The sequence below is a fragment of the Bufo gargarizans genome, chromosome 4, assembly GCF_014858855.1.
Source record: "Bufo gargarizans isolate SCDJY-AF-19 chromosome 4, ASM1485885v1, whole genome shotgun sequence".
NCBI classification, from domain to species: domain Eukaryota; kingdom Metazoa; phylum Chordata; class Amphibia; order Anura; family Bufonidae; genus Bufo; species Bufo gargarizans.
This window is the reverse complement of record NC_058083.1, coordinates 9,902,711-9,920,115: the sequence shown is the minus strand read 5'-3', so window position 1 is coordinate 9,920,115 and position 17,405 is coordinate 9,902,711. Positions and strand designations below refer to the sequence as shown.

General features: G+C 40.1%; 1 protein-coding gene across 3 annotated transcripts in view; it reads right to left on the bottom strand.

Annotated features, from left to right (window-relative positions):
• HECW2 (HECT, C2 and WW domain containing E3 ubiquitin protein ligase 2) overlaps nt 1–17,405 on the bottom strand; it is a 215,896-nt gene that overhangs the window by 69,950 nt on the left and 128,541 nt on the right. For all 3 annotated transcript variants that reach the window (XM_044290314.1, XM_044290315.1, XM_044290317.1), the window contains 4 exons: nt 10,182–10,351; nt 8,095–8,237; nt 2,960–3,060; nt 797–2,113 (listed from right to left, as the gene is read on the bottom strand). In XM_044290314.1, coding sequence (XP_044146249.1) covers nt 797–2,113; nt 2,960–3,060; nt 8,095–8,237; nt 10,182–10,351 — 1,731 coding nt within the window. The remainder of the gene's footprint in view (nt 1–796; nt 2,114–2,959; nt 3,061–8,094; nt 8,238–10,181; nt 10,352–17,405) is intronic.

The following is a 17,405-nucleotide window of genomic DNA, read 5'->3' as shown; positions in this document are numbered from 1 at the left end:
ATTTCGTCCGAGATCTTCAATCAAGATGGAGGCTGGCGGCCTGTCGCGAACAAATGGAGGAGGTAAGTTTGATTTTATTTTATTTTTTTACTCCATTTCAGATTAAATTCCGGTACAAGGCAAATCGAATTTATCCTGATTATCCTATTCTGATCTAATGCCACTTCATGGGATTCGATTCGCTCATCTCTATTTATTATCATATATTGTGCTTGTGAAAAAAGCAGTAATATGTATAGAAATCCACTCTTCTCATTATGGTAAGGCTATAGTACATAGTATATAGTATATATATGATATGCACACGCTAGGACACAGCTCTGCCCTCAGCATACTGATGTCTAGCCCTGTCAATCAAGATGAGGGTGAGTGTACTGTGCAGCTGTTTGACACACAGACAAAAGAAAGGCATCATTTAAATCATAACTATGAGCCCTACCAGGCATTATGTCTGATTTATTAGGGTTGATCATGCTGACAGAGCCTCTAATTATTATTGGTTACAATATGTAATTTAAAGAGTCTCCTGACATGTCTGTTTAGACTACTTGCATCCTCATGGAATAACAATTTTGTGCAATCTACCGCTATCCAAACAGTGCTGTTAATCTCAGACTGCGCACGGATAACCTCACAACTGGTAACACCCAGCTGGAACTTTAGTTGAGGAATGACACAACATCGAGTTCTATGAAAAGATGCTCCTGAATTGTTATTGCATGGGGAATGCAAGCAGTTACTAAAACACATATATTAGGACAGATGATAGGTCATATTTAGAGATAAAATGGCTTACCTGCTGTGGCACCTTCACTTTGCAAGGTACTCTGTAAAATATCCATCGATGCTGCCTGTGCTCCGCCGGAGTCCTCATCCTGAGTGTGTTGCCTACTGGTGGTAGCTGTTTGTACATTTCTTCTCTGCCAAATTTCCTCTGTCTTATCTCCTTCACACATTTCTGCTCCACTTTGATCTACCTCTTTGTTTCTGTTGATGTTCACATTTGGAAGGGAACAAGGGTTGCATTGGGAAGCCTGCACCTCAAAATCAGTGGAAGGCCCAGATCCGAAAACAGAAGCCCCCCATCCCTCAAAATTTGCATAAAGAGCAGGGCTTTCCGAACTGTCTACAGAAGAAGAACATGTACTTTGCGTATAACTTCCCGAAGTAAAGTTAAAATTAAAAATAACATCTCTGCCCTCATTATTTGTCCTTTCTTCGACACCGCCACCGTCTTCACATGCAGTTTGTGTATTAGTCGAAATACATGCTCCTATTTCAGACCCTTCCTGAGCGGGTGGACATAATGTAGGTTCAGATATATTTGCATCAATGTCACTCTTCCCGATTTCAGTTGTTTCAAACACCTCCCCATTCACATGTGAGGGTTCCTGTACCCCCTCACAAATGCACAGCGCAGTGTCCATCTCCTCAACAACACTGCCACCGACTACTGTACCTTCAGCCTTCCCTCCAACTGCTCCCAACATTGGTTGTTCTGTATTTAAAGTCTGAGCGTTACCTTCTGAAACATCAGACGTTTGTGGGTTCAGCTGTGCATTTTCGGAACTGCTATGCTCCTCTCGACTTGAGGATATATGAAAAGAACAGTCTTTTTTTGCATCGTTACTACAGCGTAGCACGAGTCCGCCTTCTTCCAGTAATGGTGAATGACACATCACCTCTTGCTGACATTCATGATCTTCTTCGTCTGAATCAATATGAAGCATTGCATTGAGCCTTGTATCTGTGGGAAAACTGCTCCTCAGCTTTGGCGAAGCCCCAAGTGGACGATCGCAAGGAACAGAGGCAGGAGCGCAAGACTTAGCATTGTTATTATTCTGTTCAATTGCATCAAGGTAATCATTAAGAGAGTCCTGGCGGTTTCGAATAGGCGACAGCCTCGAAGAGGTGCTAGCCGTCTCATTACAGTTTGTCTCAATGGTGATGCTTGATCTTACCCCGTCCAGTAAAGACTCTGCATGTAGGGGGCCATTGGAATATGAAGGCGAATCGTGACCTGCAGGGCTATCTTCATCGTCGGAAGGTGTACCGAGATCACCGTTGATATTGTTGGCAGCAAGCAGCGTGCCGACTGCCTCCGGAGAAGCATCTACGAAGAAATATTGAAAAGTAATTATTACAAATAGTTGAAGAATGTGGTCACATAATGAATCCTAACTGTTGTCTTTCACAACATTCCCAGTTAATAATTTATACAAAATTGTTTTGCAAAACAATTTCTGTATTGCATGAGCCTATAATATGCATTGAAGGGAATAGAAAAAAGCCTAAAGCCAACTCAAAATATGTAATGCCACATTAATACAGCTCAACACACTTTGGGGGGAATTCACCATGAGGGAAATATTAGAAGTCCTCTGGATAGGTAATCAATATCAGATTGTCAGGGTTTTGACTACCGGGTCCCCCGCCGATCAGCTGTTTGAAGAGAAGGCAGCACTTGTATGAGCACTGCTTTCTCTGCTCTGTTTAACTGCTCGCTGCAACATTTGTAGCGGTGAGCAGTGCAATTACAAGTATGGCATCCCCCTTCACTTCTATGGGATGGCTCTATCTGTTCAAGCGAAGGGAATACGCCGTCCCATAGAAGTGAATGGGGACGCCATACTTGTTCTTACACCTGCTCAACACCGAGCAGGTAAACAGAGCAGAGAAGGCAGCACTCGTACGAGCGCTACTTTCTCTTCAAGTAGCTTGATCGGCGGGGATGCTGGGTGTGATATTGATGACCTATCCTGAGGATAGGTCATCAATAGTAAAAAGCGGACAAAACCTTCAACTTCACTGTTTTAGAATCTATAAGGCAGTAAAACGACTTGGAGCTAGAGCTAATAAATCAATGCATACAGTGTCACTGTCTCATATACAGCCATTACATAAATGAATATGAAATAACATTCAGGCATGTAATCACAGGTTTCTCACATTTCCTTACCATCATGAATAGATGATGTTATTTCAACTTTGAACTGTAAATATCCGCTTACATGATCAGTTGGGAGTCTTCTACCCAGATTATAACTTAGTACCTGGTCACTGAAAGCAGACAAAAGGTAAGTATATTATGCATGGTCGTGATCTCAAGTATCATCTACAACCATCTGACCAATAAAAACCTACTTACTCTTTTATTCTGCGGTTAAAGGTCCTCTTCTAATCTATAAGAGCTAAGGGGTGATGAATCTCCTTAAAGAGACCACTCCGGGAAGTACTCTGTGGTATGGAGACTTATTGGCAATGCTCCATGAAAAACGAATATGCAAAAAGGCATCTTCCAAGAAAGAGAACCATCTTGCCCGCACAACTCTATTGAAAGTGGCTCCCTATGAATCAAGATCCCACTTTTAAACAAGCCTTGGTATATAACCAAGCCAGATATCCATCTGTAGACAGCTGTTTTGGGCTGCTCTTTGCATATTTGTTTTCCATGGAATATTACCAATAGGCAGTGGCATAGGATGGGGGGAGCCGGGGGGACCATTGCCCCGGGTGCCAGACTGCAGTGAAAGCTGGCCTGGCCGTCAACTAACTTTTAATTTGATTGCTAAGTAGTATGTGCTGTCTGAACTGTGCTGAATCTTGCTAATAAGCGCAGGCTGTGGCCACTGCGCTGCGCAGCCGGTGGACTCCACAATGCTGAGGAGCGGTATTAGCCGAACCGAGCTTCCGCCTCTGATGAATCATCAGGCGCGCGCGGCACTCCTTTGTTCGCGTTGCCCACCTTCTAGGCGAAAAGGACACTGCAGTGCGGAGCAATAAGAAGAAGATGGCTGCCGCATGCCGCAGCTAAGTGTTCAGCCTGCCGTGCTGCCTCACTGAGCCTCTCAGCCAGTTTATAAAATTATTTTTAGACCAAAATCTGTAAAATGCAGTGATAAAAATTACCCTGAAGGTGTCCTTGGCCTTTAAGGAGAAGTATACTATTACCATGCACTTCCACAAGCTGTCTGTTATCATCAGTTAGAAGCTTCTTCTCAGGAAGATATTTGATATATCTATATCTGCAGTTATATTCTCTGCATGTGCTGTCTATAGCTGAACATTATCTATACACTGTAAATAAGACACAATGGAAAGCAGCACCTAACAAACATTTACCACCAATTAAGGACATTAATTCAATAGTTTTGGGTGAAACTGTTGGATACAGTATTTGTTGTACTTTCATTTTCTATAATGGTCACCATTTTATTTGTATTTAGTTATTATTTTATATCTACAGTTTTATAGTATAGCAAGTATAAACATAGTCCTCAACATACAAACAGCGACACAAAGAAGGAAAAGGGGTCCATACATTATGTAATCCCACACTATAATCCCAGGAGTAGGACCAGTGTGATTTTCCCTTGTGAAGACCTCTTCACAGTGTTGCCCACGTGGCCTCCAGGCCAATCTCTGGCTATCATTGAGTCCAAGGCAAAAGCGAGATTCATCGCTGAAGATAGACCTCCATCCCAGCCCGCATTGCCATCTTGCTCAGCCCCATCATAGCCTTTTTTGAGCAGTGGTATGACGTTAATAGGCATTATGATATGATAGGCACTGTTTGGCGCCGTAGGCTCGGGATGTGACGTCCAATTTCACTTGCAGTACAGAATGGATAACTACGCATCATTCTTCTAATCAGTTGACCCATCCATGTAGAGGTTCACCTTTGTGCACCTCTTGCTGCGATTCCAGTTCGTCGTCGTTCTCCCAACCACTGGGACAAGCAACGTTGCACAGTGCTGACATCTTGGTTTAGGAGCATATCAATCTGCCAGATTGATAACCAAGGCCTCTTTTTTCAAGGTTTCGGTCCCTTTCAGATTGCACAAGTGACAATAACTGGCATGTCAAAGAACAGGAGGCATCCCACCCTACTTAATCCGATTTTTGAGATTTCATGTGGCTAAAAATCTTTGGTGTTTAATAACCCCTATAGCTGGCGGTGGATCTGGCCTGTACATAACTTCGGCGGATCCTCTGCCACTTCTAAATATAAGACAGCTTCCTAGCTGTCTTACAGTTAGACCATTTTCTACGTCTAAAACAAGTGTAGAAAATGGTAGGTGAGATGGGCATACCGGCCCACCTCCTTCCCCGCCACACCCACTTGCTTAGATCTGGCGTGAGCAGGGAAAAGTCACAGATTGTGGTGTAAAGAACCTAATTTAGGCATATTTCTGCTTTCATGTCCCTTTCGTATGATCTCATGTTGGAAATTGTTTATTTTATTATCTTTTTTGAGGGGAGGGTATAGGGGGCAACACTTCAATTCATCTTGGGGCACAATGAATTCTATTTACGTCCCTCGTGATCATGCCCAAAACTTCTGAAAGTGGGGCCTAACCAATAATGCTTCCTTATCTCTCCTAAAACCAACAAATATGGTAGTTGTCGATAGGGGCAAATGAGCGGCCTTTAATTTTCTTAAACGGAAACCAATAAAACTGTGGCGGAATTGTGGTTGTTTTTAAATAATTACACACCATTTAAAATTTTCCCTATTCCCACTACACTGTATGTAACCGTAAATGGTGCCATTAGAAAGTATAACTTGTCCTGCAAGAAACAAGCCCTCATACGGTTATGTGAAAAAGTTATGGCTCTTGGAATGCTGGGAGTAAAAAATGTAAGTAATAGAATTTAAACCATATTTATTGGAATCCGAATTCTGAAATTTTCTGTAAGTAAAAATGAAATGCACTATACATTTAATAACTGGAAAACATTGTTATACACTTAATAAATTGTAAGGAATCTATAAATTTGTCCTCATAAAAAGTTATAAAATCTAAATATGTATATGTCCTGGAAATGCAGAGAATTGTGTGCAAATCTTTGGAGGAAGAACATACTACTGAGCATGTGCGGCACAGTTTCAGGCATTGTAACTTAGGGCCTTGGAGCAGCATAAAGATACCTAGTAAAAGGTACAGGGGAGAAAAAAGATGCAGTGAGAAGGGATTTTCTTTCACCATTTGAACACCGGGCTTATAACTAATTATAGTATAAGAACAGGAAAGAACACAGGGGAGATGAGAACTGATTATCTCTCACCACTAGAACACCCTGCTTATCACTGTTTATAGTATAAGGACAGGAGAGAACACAGGAAAGGTGGGAACTGATTATCTATCACCACTAGAACACTTTGCGTATCACTGATTATGGTAGAAGGACAGGAGAGAGCTGATTATCTATCACCACTAGAACACCAGGCGTTTCACCATTTATAGTATAAGGGGGCAGGTGAGGATACAAGATAGGTGAGAACTGATTATCATCACTAGAACACACTGGTTATCACTGTTTATAGTATAAGGACAGAAGATAATATAGGAGAGGTGAGAACTGAATTTCTATCACCACTTGAACACCCTGCTTATCACTGTTTATAGTATTAGGGACGGGGAGAACACATGAGAGGTGAGAACTGATTATCTCTCACCACTATAACACCCTGCTTATCACTGTTTATAGTATTAGGGACAGGGGAGAACCAGGAGAGGTGGGAACTGATTTTCTATTACCACTTGAACACCTTGCTTATCACTTTTTTTGATAAGGGCCTTAGATTGATAGAACATAAAATATCTTTAGGATTAATGTGTACACTTTTCTAAATTTATATGAAAGTCAATAAATTAATCACACAACATTAATAAGCTGGAGTCGGTACATTTCTACTGATTTTGACTCTACCCAAAACTAACTTCGACTCTGACCCCACAGCTCTGTTTTAAAACATGCTGTTTAAAGGGAATCTGTCACCAGTTTTATGGTGTCCCAACTATGGACATCATAAACTAGTGACAGATCCCATTACCATAATGCTGGCTCACTTTCTTTAAGTGACCTAGCTGTTATGCCAAAATATTACACTCAACAGCCCCAGTGCATAATGATGAGTCCCCATATTCATGAGCTCCTGGCTTTCCCCTCCCACCTGCTGTTCATTCAGTTGGAAAAAATTGTCAATTAGAAGCAGTTGGGTGGGAAGAGCGGTGAGCTCAGGAATATGAGGACTCATTGGCGTACGCTGGAGCTGTTAGGATTTATAATTGAGGGCAGCAGAAAACATGTGACAGATTCCATTTAACTCTGTCAACTTTGTACTTACCGTTAGCTATATATGTCAGTGTTACTGTAATAAGTACTATTGCTATCTTTGTTTTGGGGGGGAATTAAAGTTTAATAGTAGCGAGAACCTTTCACATAAAAATAACCATTTTTTTATTCAAACCAGTTCAATCAACTGTTACCACCAAAGGAAGCTATAACCAGTCAAATATTTTCCCAGCAGCGCCCACGAGTGTAGCCCTTAGTACCACCTTAGATGGTTCTGCCTGTACATAAATATATCTTATTAGAGCATATGGAAAGTCCTGTTTCTGCATTTACTGTATTTCACTTTAAAAGAGGAAAATTTGAAAAAATATATTTTTCATCACCCCCCCAATCTTCTCCAGATCTCAGATCAGACTCCCAAACTTTATCAGACCTCAGATCAGATCCCCCAATCAGACCCCCAATCTGTATCAGACCACCAAACTTTATCCGATCTCAGAATCAGATCCCCCAATCAGACCCATAATTTGTATCAGACCACAGACTAGACCCCCAAATCTGTATTAGACCTCAGATCAGACCCCCAATCAAACCATCAATCAGTATCAAACCTCAGATCAGATCCACAATCTGTATTAGACCTCAGAGCAGACCACCCAATCAGACCTCAGATCAAAACATAAAATAAATTAACTTTCCTGCAGAGTGCTCTTTCTGCACTCACTGCTCTCTGGTCTTCTGCTGGCCCAGGGCAGTGTGGGGCCAGCAAAAGACCAGGGAGCGGTGAGTCCTGCCAGCGCTAGCAGCGTACAGTCCCTGTACCTCCTGCATACTATTCAGCACTTCCATATTGGAAGTGCTCATTAGTATCTGCTTCATAAGACACACTGCCAATTTCTACCCACTTTTGGGGAGGAAAACTGCGTCTTATAAAGTGAAAATATGGTATATTGTAAAGAAAAAGTTATTATACTTCAAGTAACAATACATTAGTTTCAGAAGCTATATATTTACCCAATTGCATGTCTTTCCAAGAGCCTTTGTACTGGAATAGTTAATTTTCCAAGGAACCTTTTGATGATGGGGCGACTTTTGGCAAATTTATCTTTTAGTTCAACTTCTAAAACATCCGTCAGAAGAGCAACAAAGGAATATTTCTGAATGAAAAAAGAACACTTAAAATGGCAAACAGTCCAGAATAAGTACATGTTCTTACAACATTAACATTCCTTTCATCTGGCACCAATTTAATAAAACAGATGGCAACAAATTAGTTATTCTTTTATTGTCTGACGGCAATCAAAAAAACGAACAGAAAGAAAGATCACAATAAAATAAGTTATTTAAAATTTGACATTATAATATAGTTTAGTGCAGAGACAAGTGGCTGATTATCACAATTTTGTGACTGAATACTAGATTAAACTCTACCTGACAGCAATTTTCAGTTTTTTTTTTCATTTATTACTCCCTGCCTTCGTTTACTTTCCCATACACAGTCATACATTTTGCATAACAAGTTGTACTTTATGAAACTATTTAATATTGCATATGAATCTGGATTTTTTTTAAATAGAACTGTACTGGAAAAAAAATGCAATTCTGCCATTGTTTTATGGGTTTCAGTTTGAGAGCATTCCCTATGCGGTAAAAACTACATGTGAATTATCCGGTTGTTAGAGCGGTGGGGGTCCTACCACTGAAACCCCCACGATCACGAGAATTGATGCCCCATACCCCCTGCACCCTCTATGAAAGGAACAGAGTGGTAGGTTGCACATGCGCGTGGCTACTCCATTCATTTTCACCAATCTAATATTTATCCCCTATCTTGTGGAATACCCCATTAAAAATAAAAAAAATTCCATATTTTGACCCTTGTAACCTTTTTATATTTAAATCTATGAAGCTGTGTAAGGGCTCATTTTTGGGGGAGGGCTGTATTTTTAATTGATACCATTTTGGGGTTGTACGAATTTTGATCACTTTTTATTATTATTTTTTTATTAATTTTTTTGGGGAGGTGAAGCAGCGAGTTGGCCATTTTTTTCCCCATTACACTGTTCACAGTACAGGATAAATAATTGTAATAGTTCAGGCATTTTGGAACACAACTTTATTAATGATTTTTATTGTTTATTTTTATTTGTAAAATGGGGAAGGTGATTTCTAGATATCTTTTTTTTTTTTTTTTTATAAAAAAATGAAACATAGACCACTAAAGTCTATGGGAGACTCACTAAGATCCTATTAAGCCCTGCCATAGGTAGGACTTGATTGGAACTTTGCTATGGCAGACCTCAGAACGCCTTGGAGGCTTTAGAAGGCCCCAGGTTGCCATAGCAACTGAATTGCTCCTGTGATCCCGTTGCAGAGATGCTGCTTGGTCACTGGGAGCGAAGCACTTCCGGTAACTGACCGCATAGATGCAGTGGTCACAATTGATCATGGCATGTAAGTGGTTAAAAGTCTGTGATCGGCTTTGTCTCCGATCAAAAGACTCTGCTACCTCATGTCTGCTGTGTAAAACAGCAGGCACTCGGTGGCTATGGTGCCCACTCTGCTCCTGAGCAGTGCCATCTTTAAAGACCCAAAATATATGTACCACATATACCACAGTTAAATTAGTTTAACCCCTTTCCATGTCAGGAAGGGGTTAAAAGAATTTTACTGTGGTACTGTGTGTGTGGCACATTAGCGGACGGCGGTGCCAGATTGGAAGATAGTTAACATTTTTTTCAAAGTTGTTTCTTTTTTTATATTTAAATTTACTGGAGAATTTTAGGGTTTAAAGGGCTTCCCCTATTTTAGATAACATTTCTGATAACTGCACGCCCCACCTCTATCTTCACAATGGACCCATATCTACTAGACAGTTATGGCATATCCTGTGGCTATTCCATAAATGTCTAAGATAGGGAAATCACTTTAAGGTATAAAAAGATTAAATTTGTCTATTTTCACTTTCATGCCAGTTCATATACAGTATATAATCTAAATGATAAAATAAAAAGTTTATATAATCCAGTATGGTATTTTGCATTTGTAATCTAAATCTTGCTTAGCACCAGCATACACACCAAATACATGTTTTTTAATACCTCTCCTTGCCATACTGGATTTGTGGTGTTTGCAATAATTGTTGATCTCCTTTCTTGACCGTGATGGGCAAAAGTTGGAAATGTACTCTTTTTTCCAGGTCGAATAGACATCTTGAGATAAGGGTCCGGATTAAAAAACATCCCTTTCTTTAGCCCCACAGCTCTAATATCTAAAAGATAAAAATAAAGTAAAAAAATAGCCTACAATTATAACATGAGTATAAAACAATGGATAGATTTATCAAAAATGGCCAAATTATGTGTGGAGATAATGTGATATCTATAGGATGTCCAATAAAACTGCTACATTTGTTTGCTATTGATAGTGGGAGAAGAAAGGTAAAATACAAAAATCTAAAAAGTAAAGTTCATTTTAACCATAAATAAATATAAAATATAAAATAATGTGACGCACTGGATAAACCTAAGATCAAGTAAGGTGCTCTCAGTAGAGTAGATTCACCCAATCTATTCAATGGAATCACAATATAAACAACAAATGCACTGGCCACTCTCGGATAATGCGACCAATATTGAGTTTTTTTAATATTATGTACTACCATATGATAATGGGTGCTAGGCACAATAAAAAAAAAAATCAGCAATCAAAAACATACACAATCATAATAAATTCGTGACAATAAAATCGATAAATATTCGATATAAGATCATAAAGTAAAATGGCTAGTTGTATTGCCTATATAAATGTTCGCATTCACTAGCAACATTCAAGGGTGTGAATATATGACATTTGAATCTTCGATCCGAACTATGTATAGGAAGACAAAAATCTCAGTCCCATATGAAAAACTTTGAATGAACAAAAGTGTCTCTTAGTACTAAATATATAACTTGTGGTGGATTAATCGCCCAAAGTTTGTCCAAGCGGTGTCCCGCTATGTTGGGTTCTCAGCGGCGTCCCGCTGAAATACTTTAATGTGTATTTCCAACACACATACGGTAATGAAAATTCGAACAGTCTTACCATTCAATGTAACAAATGCCCATGCGATGCTCTAGACGTTCTAGAGCATCGTAGTCTTGCGAGTTGTGCAAATTACTTCCGTCTGATTTCCCCACGCCGGCGGCTTGTTTGCACGTGGACTTCGATATTTGTGCACGATCTTTACTTCATCAAGCCTTAAATCGCCTCTTGCGTAGCAGACAGTATTTGACGGGCAATTTCTTAAGTCAATATTCCATTGCGCTTAGTAAGTGATCCTTTGGGGGGTTTGAACCAGACGCGTTTCGGGGTATTGGATAACCCCTTCCTCAGTGGTTCATTAAAGTATTTCAGCGGGACGCCGCTGAGAACCCAACATAGCGGGACGCCGCTTGCACAAACTTTGGGCGATTAATCCACCACAAGTTATATTCAGTTCTAAGAGACACTTTTGTTCATTCAAAGTTTTTCATATGGGACTGAGATTTTTGTCTTCCTATACTTAGTTCGGATCGAAGATTCGAATGTCATATATTCACACTCTTGAATTTTGCTAGTGAATGCGAACATTTATATAGGCAATACAACTAGCGATTTTACTTTATGATCTTATATTGAATATTTATCGATTTTATTGTCACGATTTTATTATGATTGTGTATGTTTTTGATTGCTCATTTTAACCATAGTTAACAGAAAGTAGAGGAAAATCTGCTTCCTAAGTCTCTCACACTTAGGGCTCATGCACATGACCGTAGCCTATTTTTCAGTCCGCAAATCACGGATAACCAGCGTGTGGATTCTGAATTTTGCGGAACAGAACGTCCGGGCCATAATAGAACAGTCCTATCCTTGTCCATAATGCGGGCAAGAATAGCATATGTTCTATATTTTAGCGGATGCCACGGAACAGACATACGGATGCGGACAGTGTGCTGTCTGCATCCTTTGCGGCCCCAATGCTGACAAAAAATAAGTTTGTGTGCATGAGCCCTTACTCAGATGCAGCCCTGGGTTCATACAGGAAATTACAGAGAAGTACTGACCTGTACTGATGTGAATATAGAACTATTTAGCTGTGCAATCTCTCTGGCTGTGTGTGTCTCACTCACTTCCTGCTCCCCTCCCCACTTCCACAGACTTGCATGGGATCATGTAATATGATCCTTCAGTGTGTAGAGAGTTGTCCTGGTCTCAGCAAGACTAATTTCTCATATATTTCAGAGACAAAGTCATTTTACAAAAAGGGAGTAAGGGGAAGAAACAGCTGATAACTCTAGATCAAGGCATTTTTCTCTGATATATTACAAAGGTTCTTATGGTCACTTGTACCATTTAAGGTCCCAGTGGTCCACGGGTATTATTTCTTCCTACTTGTAAACATAATACATGTCTTCCCTTTACTTTCCTAGAATCGCTATGCCTTACTGGACTAATTTGAATTATGGAGGAAGTCCCTGCTTTTTCCTCCTTTTAGGTTACTCCAACAACCCGTGTGTCCTTTGCTTTTCTATTCTCCGTTTTTATTTCTGGAGGGATGAATATTGTTCCTCAGATTCACAGACTTTTCTTCAGGAAACCTTTTACTGTGGACCAGACCAAACTCAGGCTATCCTTAAAATGGAACAGTGCATAACTCAGTCTACTTTTTAATGTCTTTATTGCATTTTCATAAACAAATCTTAGAACAATGGTAAAGGGTAGACAATACGGCGACATTCATATAGGTCCAATGGATCAGGATAGAGTCTCTGTGACTTAAAATAAGCCTCACTGGTAAGTGTAAAAGGAGCTACTGTATGTAATTGAAACCCATACATATGGTCAACAGTTTCATACAATGTTCATGATGAAGTGAAAATACAAAATGAGCACATTAAATTGTGCCATTGCACAAAACAGAATATATATATATATATATATATGAGATTCAGGGGTGGGGAAAAGGAGCAAAGAAATAAGGGAAGAGAACAGAAAGCAGAAATATGGTAGATACCAACATTTTGCAGACTAGGCCACCAGTCTTCCGAAACATAGGGTCCCAGAGTTGGGGAATGTTTTAAAAAAGGAAAGACGTTTTCTTCATGACCTTTGCAACTCGCATTTCAAATTTTGGTATCATCTCCCAGATTTCAGTATCTTCTTTGTTAAAGGAGATGTGTCACCAAAAATTGTATCTGCCAGTTAAAATCAGATAGCAGCACATATCATTTTTTTAAAATCTGTTTTTATTTATTGATTTTAGATGTTTTTTTATTTTATTTCCTGAACAGGATTATGGGGGCAGCAAACTTGCCTGAGCTTTTCTTAACAGCATTTACAAAGCATAAAAAAAAAAAATTGGTTTATGGCATAGGAGGGGACCTTGTTGTTTTCTAGGCATGCTCTGTGACCACCAGCCTCCACTCCGTACTCTCTCACTTATCCCAAATAATTTGCAGACATTTTTAATTGACACCATTTGGCACAAAAACAATCTCTGATGCAAGAGCCACATCTCCATGGTTCTCTCCTCTTAATCCTGGTTCAATACAGAGGCTTGCAGGGCTTTTTTTTTGTTAGGGTACTTTCACACTAGCGTTGTGAGGATATAGCAGGCAGTTCCGGCAACGGAATACAAACGTAAGTAGGTGATATACCAGATCCGTCTCATCCGGTATAACAAAAAAGAGAGGGACGTGCGCTCACCTGGCTGTGAATAATGGCGGAAGCACGGAGCACGCCGGGAACATAGTGTGAAATCGATGTGCAAAAGAAAGAGCAGAAATCCAGCTTCCAATACAAAAGTGGCAGCTTTTATTGAGTGTGCGCAATAAAAACCAAAAGGGAAGTCATGTCTACGCATTTCGGTTTATGAAATACTGATCCTAACTCATGACAAGGATAGACTACACAGGCTTGGATTTATATAGTGACCAGCTGAAAAAATCAGGTGACCGCAATCAACCATAGCCACACCTTCTTACAAGATAAAATACCTAATGTTTACAAAAAGAGTCAATAGTGAAGAATCAAATCATGTCTGCGATTTAATCCCTTTGGAATGCATGAACCCATATGAAAAATCCAAAAGGATTCACTTATTAACTATTTCCTTCTATGATCACCTCCTCGAACTGGAGGATTAACGCTTTCGATTCCCTTTACCTGCATCCCTGTGACATCTCCCCTATGAACAGCCGCTTATGTGAACTAGCTCTAGCATGCGGAATATCCGAAATGTGCCTACAGATTCTAACCTTAAGGCTGTTGGTGGTACAACCCACATATTGGAGGTGGCACAGGGAGCATGTGGTACAGTAGACCACGAAATTAGTATTACAATTGATGTATTGTTTTAATTCAAAGGATTGTTGGTTAGCAATGGAGAGAATGTGACACCCAATTTGGATTACTTTGCAACAAGTGCACACTCGATGGCCACATTTAAAATTACCCCTATGTCTTAACCAAGTAGGTTGAATCCGTTCTATGTCTGAGAACAGTGAGGGACTCACTTTCTGTGTCAAAGTAGGTGCTCGAAGAGCTACACATTTAATACCTGCACTGGCAATGCCCGTCCACTGTTCATCATAACTGAGAACAGATAGGTGCTTCCTAACTATCTGGCAGATACGTGGATATTCCAGGCTGGTATTAGCAGGAAAAATTAAGTCAGACCGGGATTTGCTAAGGGCATACTCTCTGGCTGAATTTAATACATGGCCAGAGAATCTGCGATCAGAGAGACGGCTAGCAATTAAATCCATTTCCCAATTAAATCCATTTCCCTGCGGCAGGCTGCATCACTAGAGCAATTGAGTCTTGCTCGAATAAACTGGCCTTTAGGTATGTTTTGGATAACATGGCGGGGATGACAGGATGTCGCAAGGAGTGTTGTGTTGGACGCCGTCTCCTTCCGAAAGATGCGAGTAACTACAGTAGAATTTTCTACCACTCCTGTAAGTAAGAGGTCAAGAAATGAAATGGTGGAAGCATAGTCACTAAGAATAAAATTAAGGTTGCATGTATTGTTATTAAGGTAGCCCCCGAAGAGTTGCACGGCCGCCCAACTATACAAACAACAGATCGTCGATATAACGGCCGTACCACACTTACGCGTTGCTAGATGAAAATAGATAACGATGCTCCCACCAAACCATATAAATGTTGGCCATAGATGGTGATAATTTAGCTCCCATCGAGACGCCGGTAAGTTGCAGAAAAAAAACGGTGATTGAACATAAACATTAAACATTATGTTTTAACAAGAAAAGGACAACTTGACAAATATATTCTTTAAACATGACAGAGTAATCTGAATAGATGCTGAGAAACCATTTGAGGGAGGTAATGGCTAAATCATGCGGAATCACAGTATAAAGTGAAGTGACATCAGCTGTGATCCAAATAAATTCCGGCTTTCAGGTAAAGTCACGAAAAGCCTGTAAAACAGATGTGGTATCACACAGGAAGCCAGGAATAGTTTGGACCAGAGGTTGTAAAATACTATCAACCCAAGCAGATAGTTTCTCAGAAAAAGAGCTGATGGAGGGGAAGGGGGGGGGGGAACCATCCTTATGAATCTTAGGTAGGGAATGAAAAATGGGGATGACAGGATGGGGAACATGGATAAAATCTCCTTGCTTCTAATCCATGAACCCTCCCTGTAGACCAAGGGAAAAAAGTGAAAGAAGATCCCGTTGATAGAGGGTCGTGGGCAAGCTCAAGATAGGTGTCCTCAAGCATAGTGAGATTTTGGGACTTGTATATGAGCTTGTCCAGGACCACCACGGCCCCCCTTTATCGGCCTGTTTAATTACGATGTCAGGCAGCTTTTCCAATTCTTGCAAAGCAGAACGCTCTGAAAACAATCAGTTGTTGACAGACGCGCTCTGATTGGAAGAGTCTCCGATTTCATCCCTTTGGAATGCATGAGGGGTTTATACATATGGGTTCATACATTCCAAAGGGATTAAATCACAGACATGATTTGATTCTTGACTATTGACTCTTTTTGTAATGTTTTTAAGGTAGTTTTTTTATTGCAACATTGAAACATAAGAACAGTACGTATTTTATCTTGTAAGAAGGTGTGGCTATGGTTGATTGTGGCAAAAAAGAAGAAAAAGAATACCGAAACAGGGTGGCATGTGCTGATATATGGTTCACATGGCCTTGATCTGTTGTATACAACGATTTTTAACTTTTTTTGTGTTGTGTCTGTCTTCTTGAATAAATTTGATACATTTTAGATGTGCGGCTCCTGTTTCGGTATTCTTTTTCTTCATTTTTGCCATATTGTCTATTATATACCGTGAGCCGGCACTCTTTTTCTATTTCTGGATGTGCCCCCAGTTTTTGAATTGTATGCTTGATTGTGGTCACCTGATTTTTTCAGCTGGTCACTATATAAATCCAAGCCTGTGTAGTTCATTCTTGTCATGAGTAAGGATCAGTATTTCATGTTCCGAAACGCGTAGACATGGACCTCCATTTTGGTTTTTAATGCACTCTCTCAATAAAAGCTGCCACGTCAGTATTGAAAGCTGGATTTCTGCTCTCTCTCTTTTGGACATCCGGAATAACGGATCCGGTATTTTATTTTTTTCAAAGATCAAAGGCAAAAATAGCTCTTCCTATGTCCTGGCGCATGTGCAGACCGGACAAACGGATAGGGCAATGCAGCAATTTCTGGAACACTTGGTATTAATACATCTCTATGGAAATTAATGTCAGAAACGGCAAGTGCGGTAGTGTTCCGGGATTTTGTCCAGTCAAATAACGTACAAGGGATGGAATGGAAGACATCCTGACGCATACTGAACTGATTTCTTTCCATTCAGAATGCATTAGGACAAATCTGATGAGTTTTTTTTCTGGTATTGAGACCCTTTACCGGATTTCAATACCGGAAAAGAATAACGCTAGTGTTCTGTAGTACCCTTACAGAAAAAAAAAAAAAAGGATCAGGCGCCCATTGACTAAGGCTGCTTTCACACTAGCGTTTTTGCTGGATCAGTCAGGGTTCGGCAAAAATGCCTCCATTACCGATAATACAACAGTCTGCCTCCGTTATGAATGGATCCGGTTGTATTATCTTTAACATAGCCAACAAGGATCAGTCATGAGCTCCATTGAAAGTCAATGGAGGACAGATCTGTTTTCTATTGGGGGTCATGTCTTGTTCCGCATTCCAGAACGGAAAGCAAACTACATGTTGAGGTTTGCTCTCCGATATGGCAACGGAATGCATTTTGGAGCATTCTGTTCTGTTCAGTTTTGTCCCTATTGACAATGAA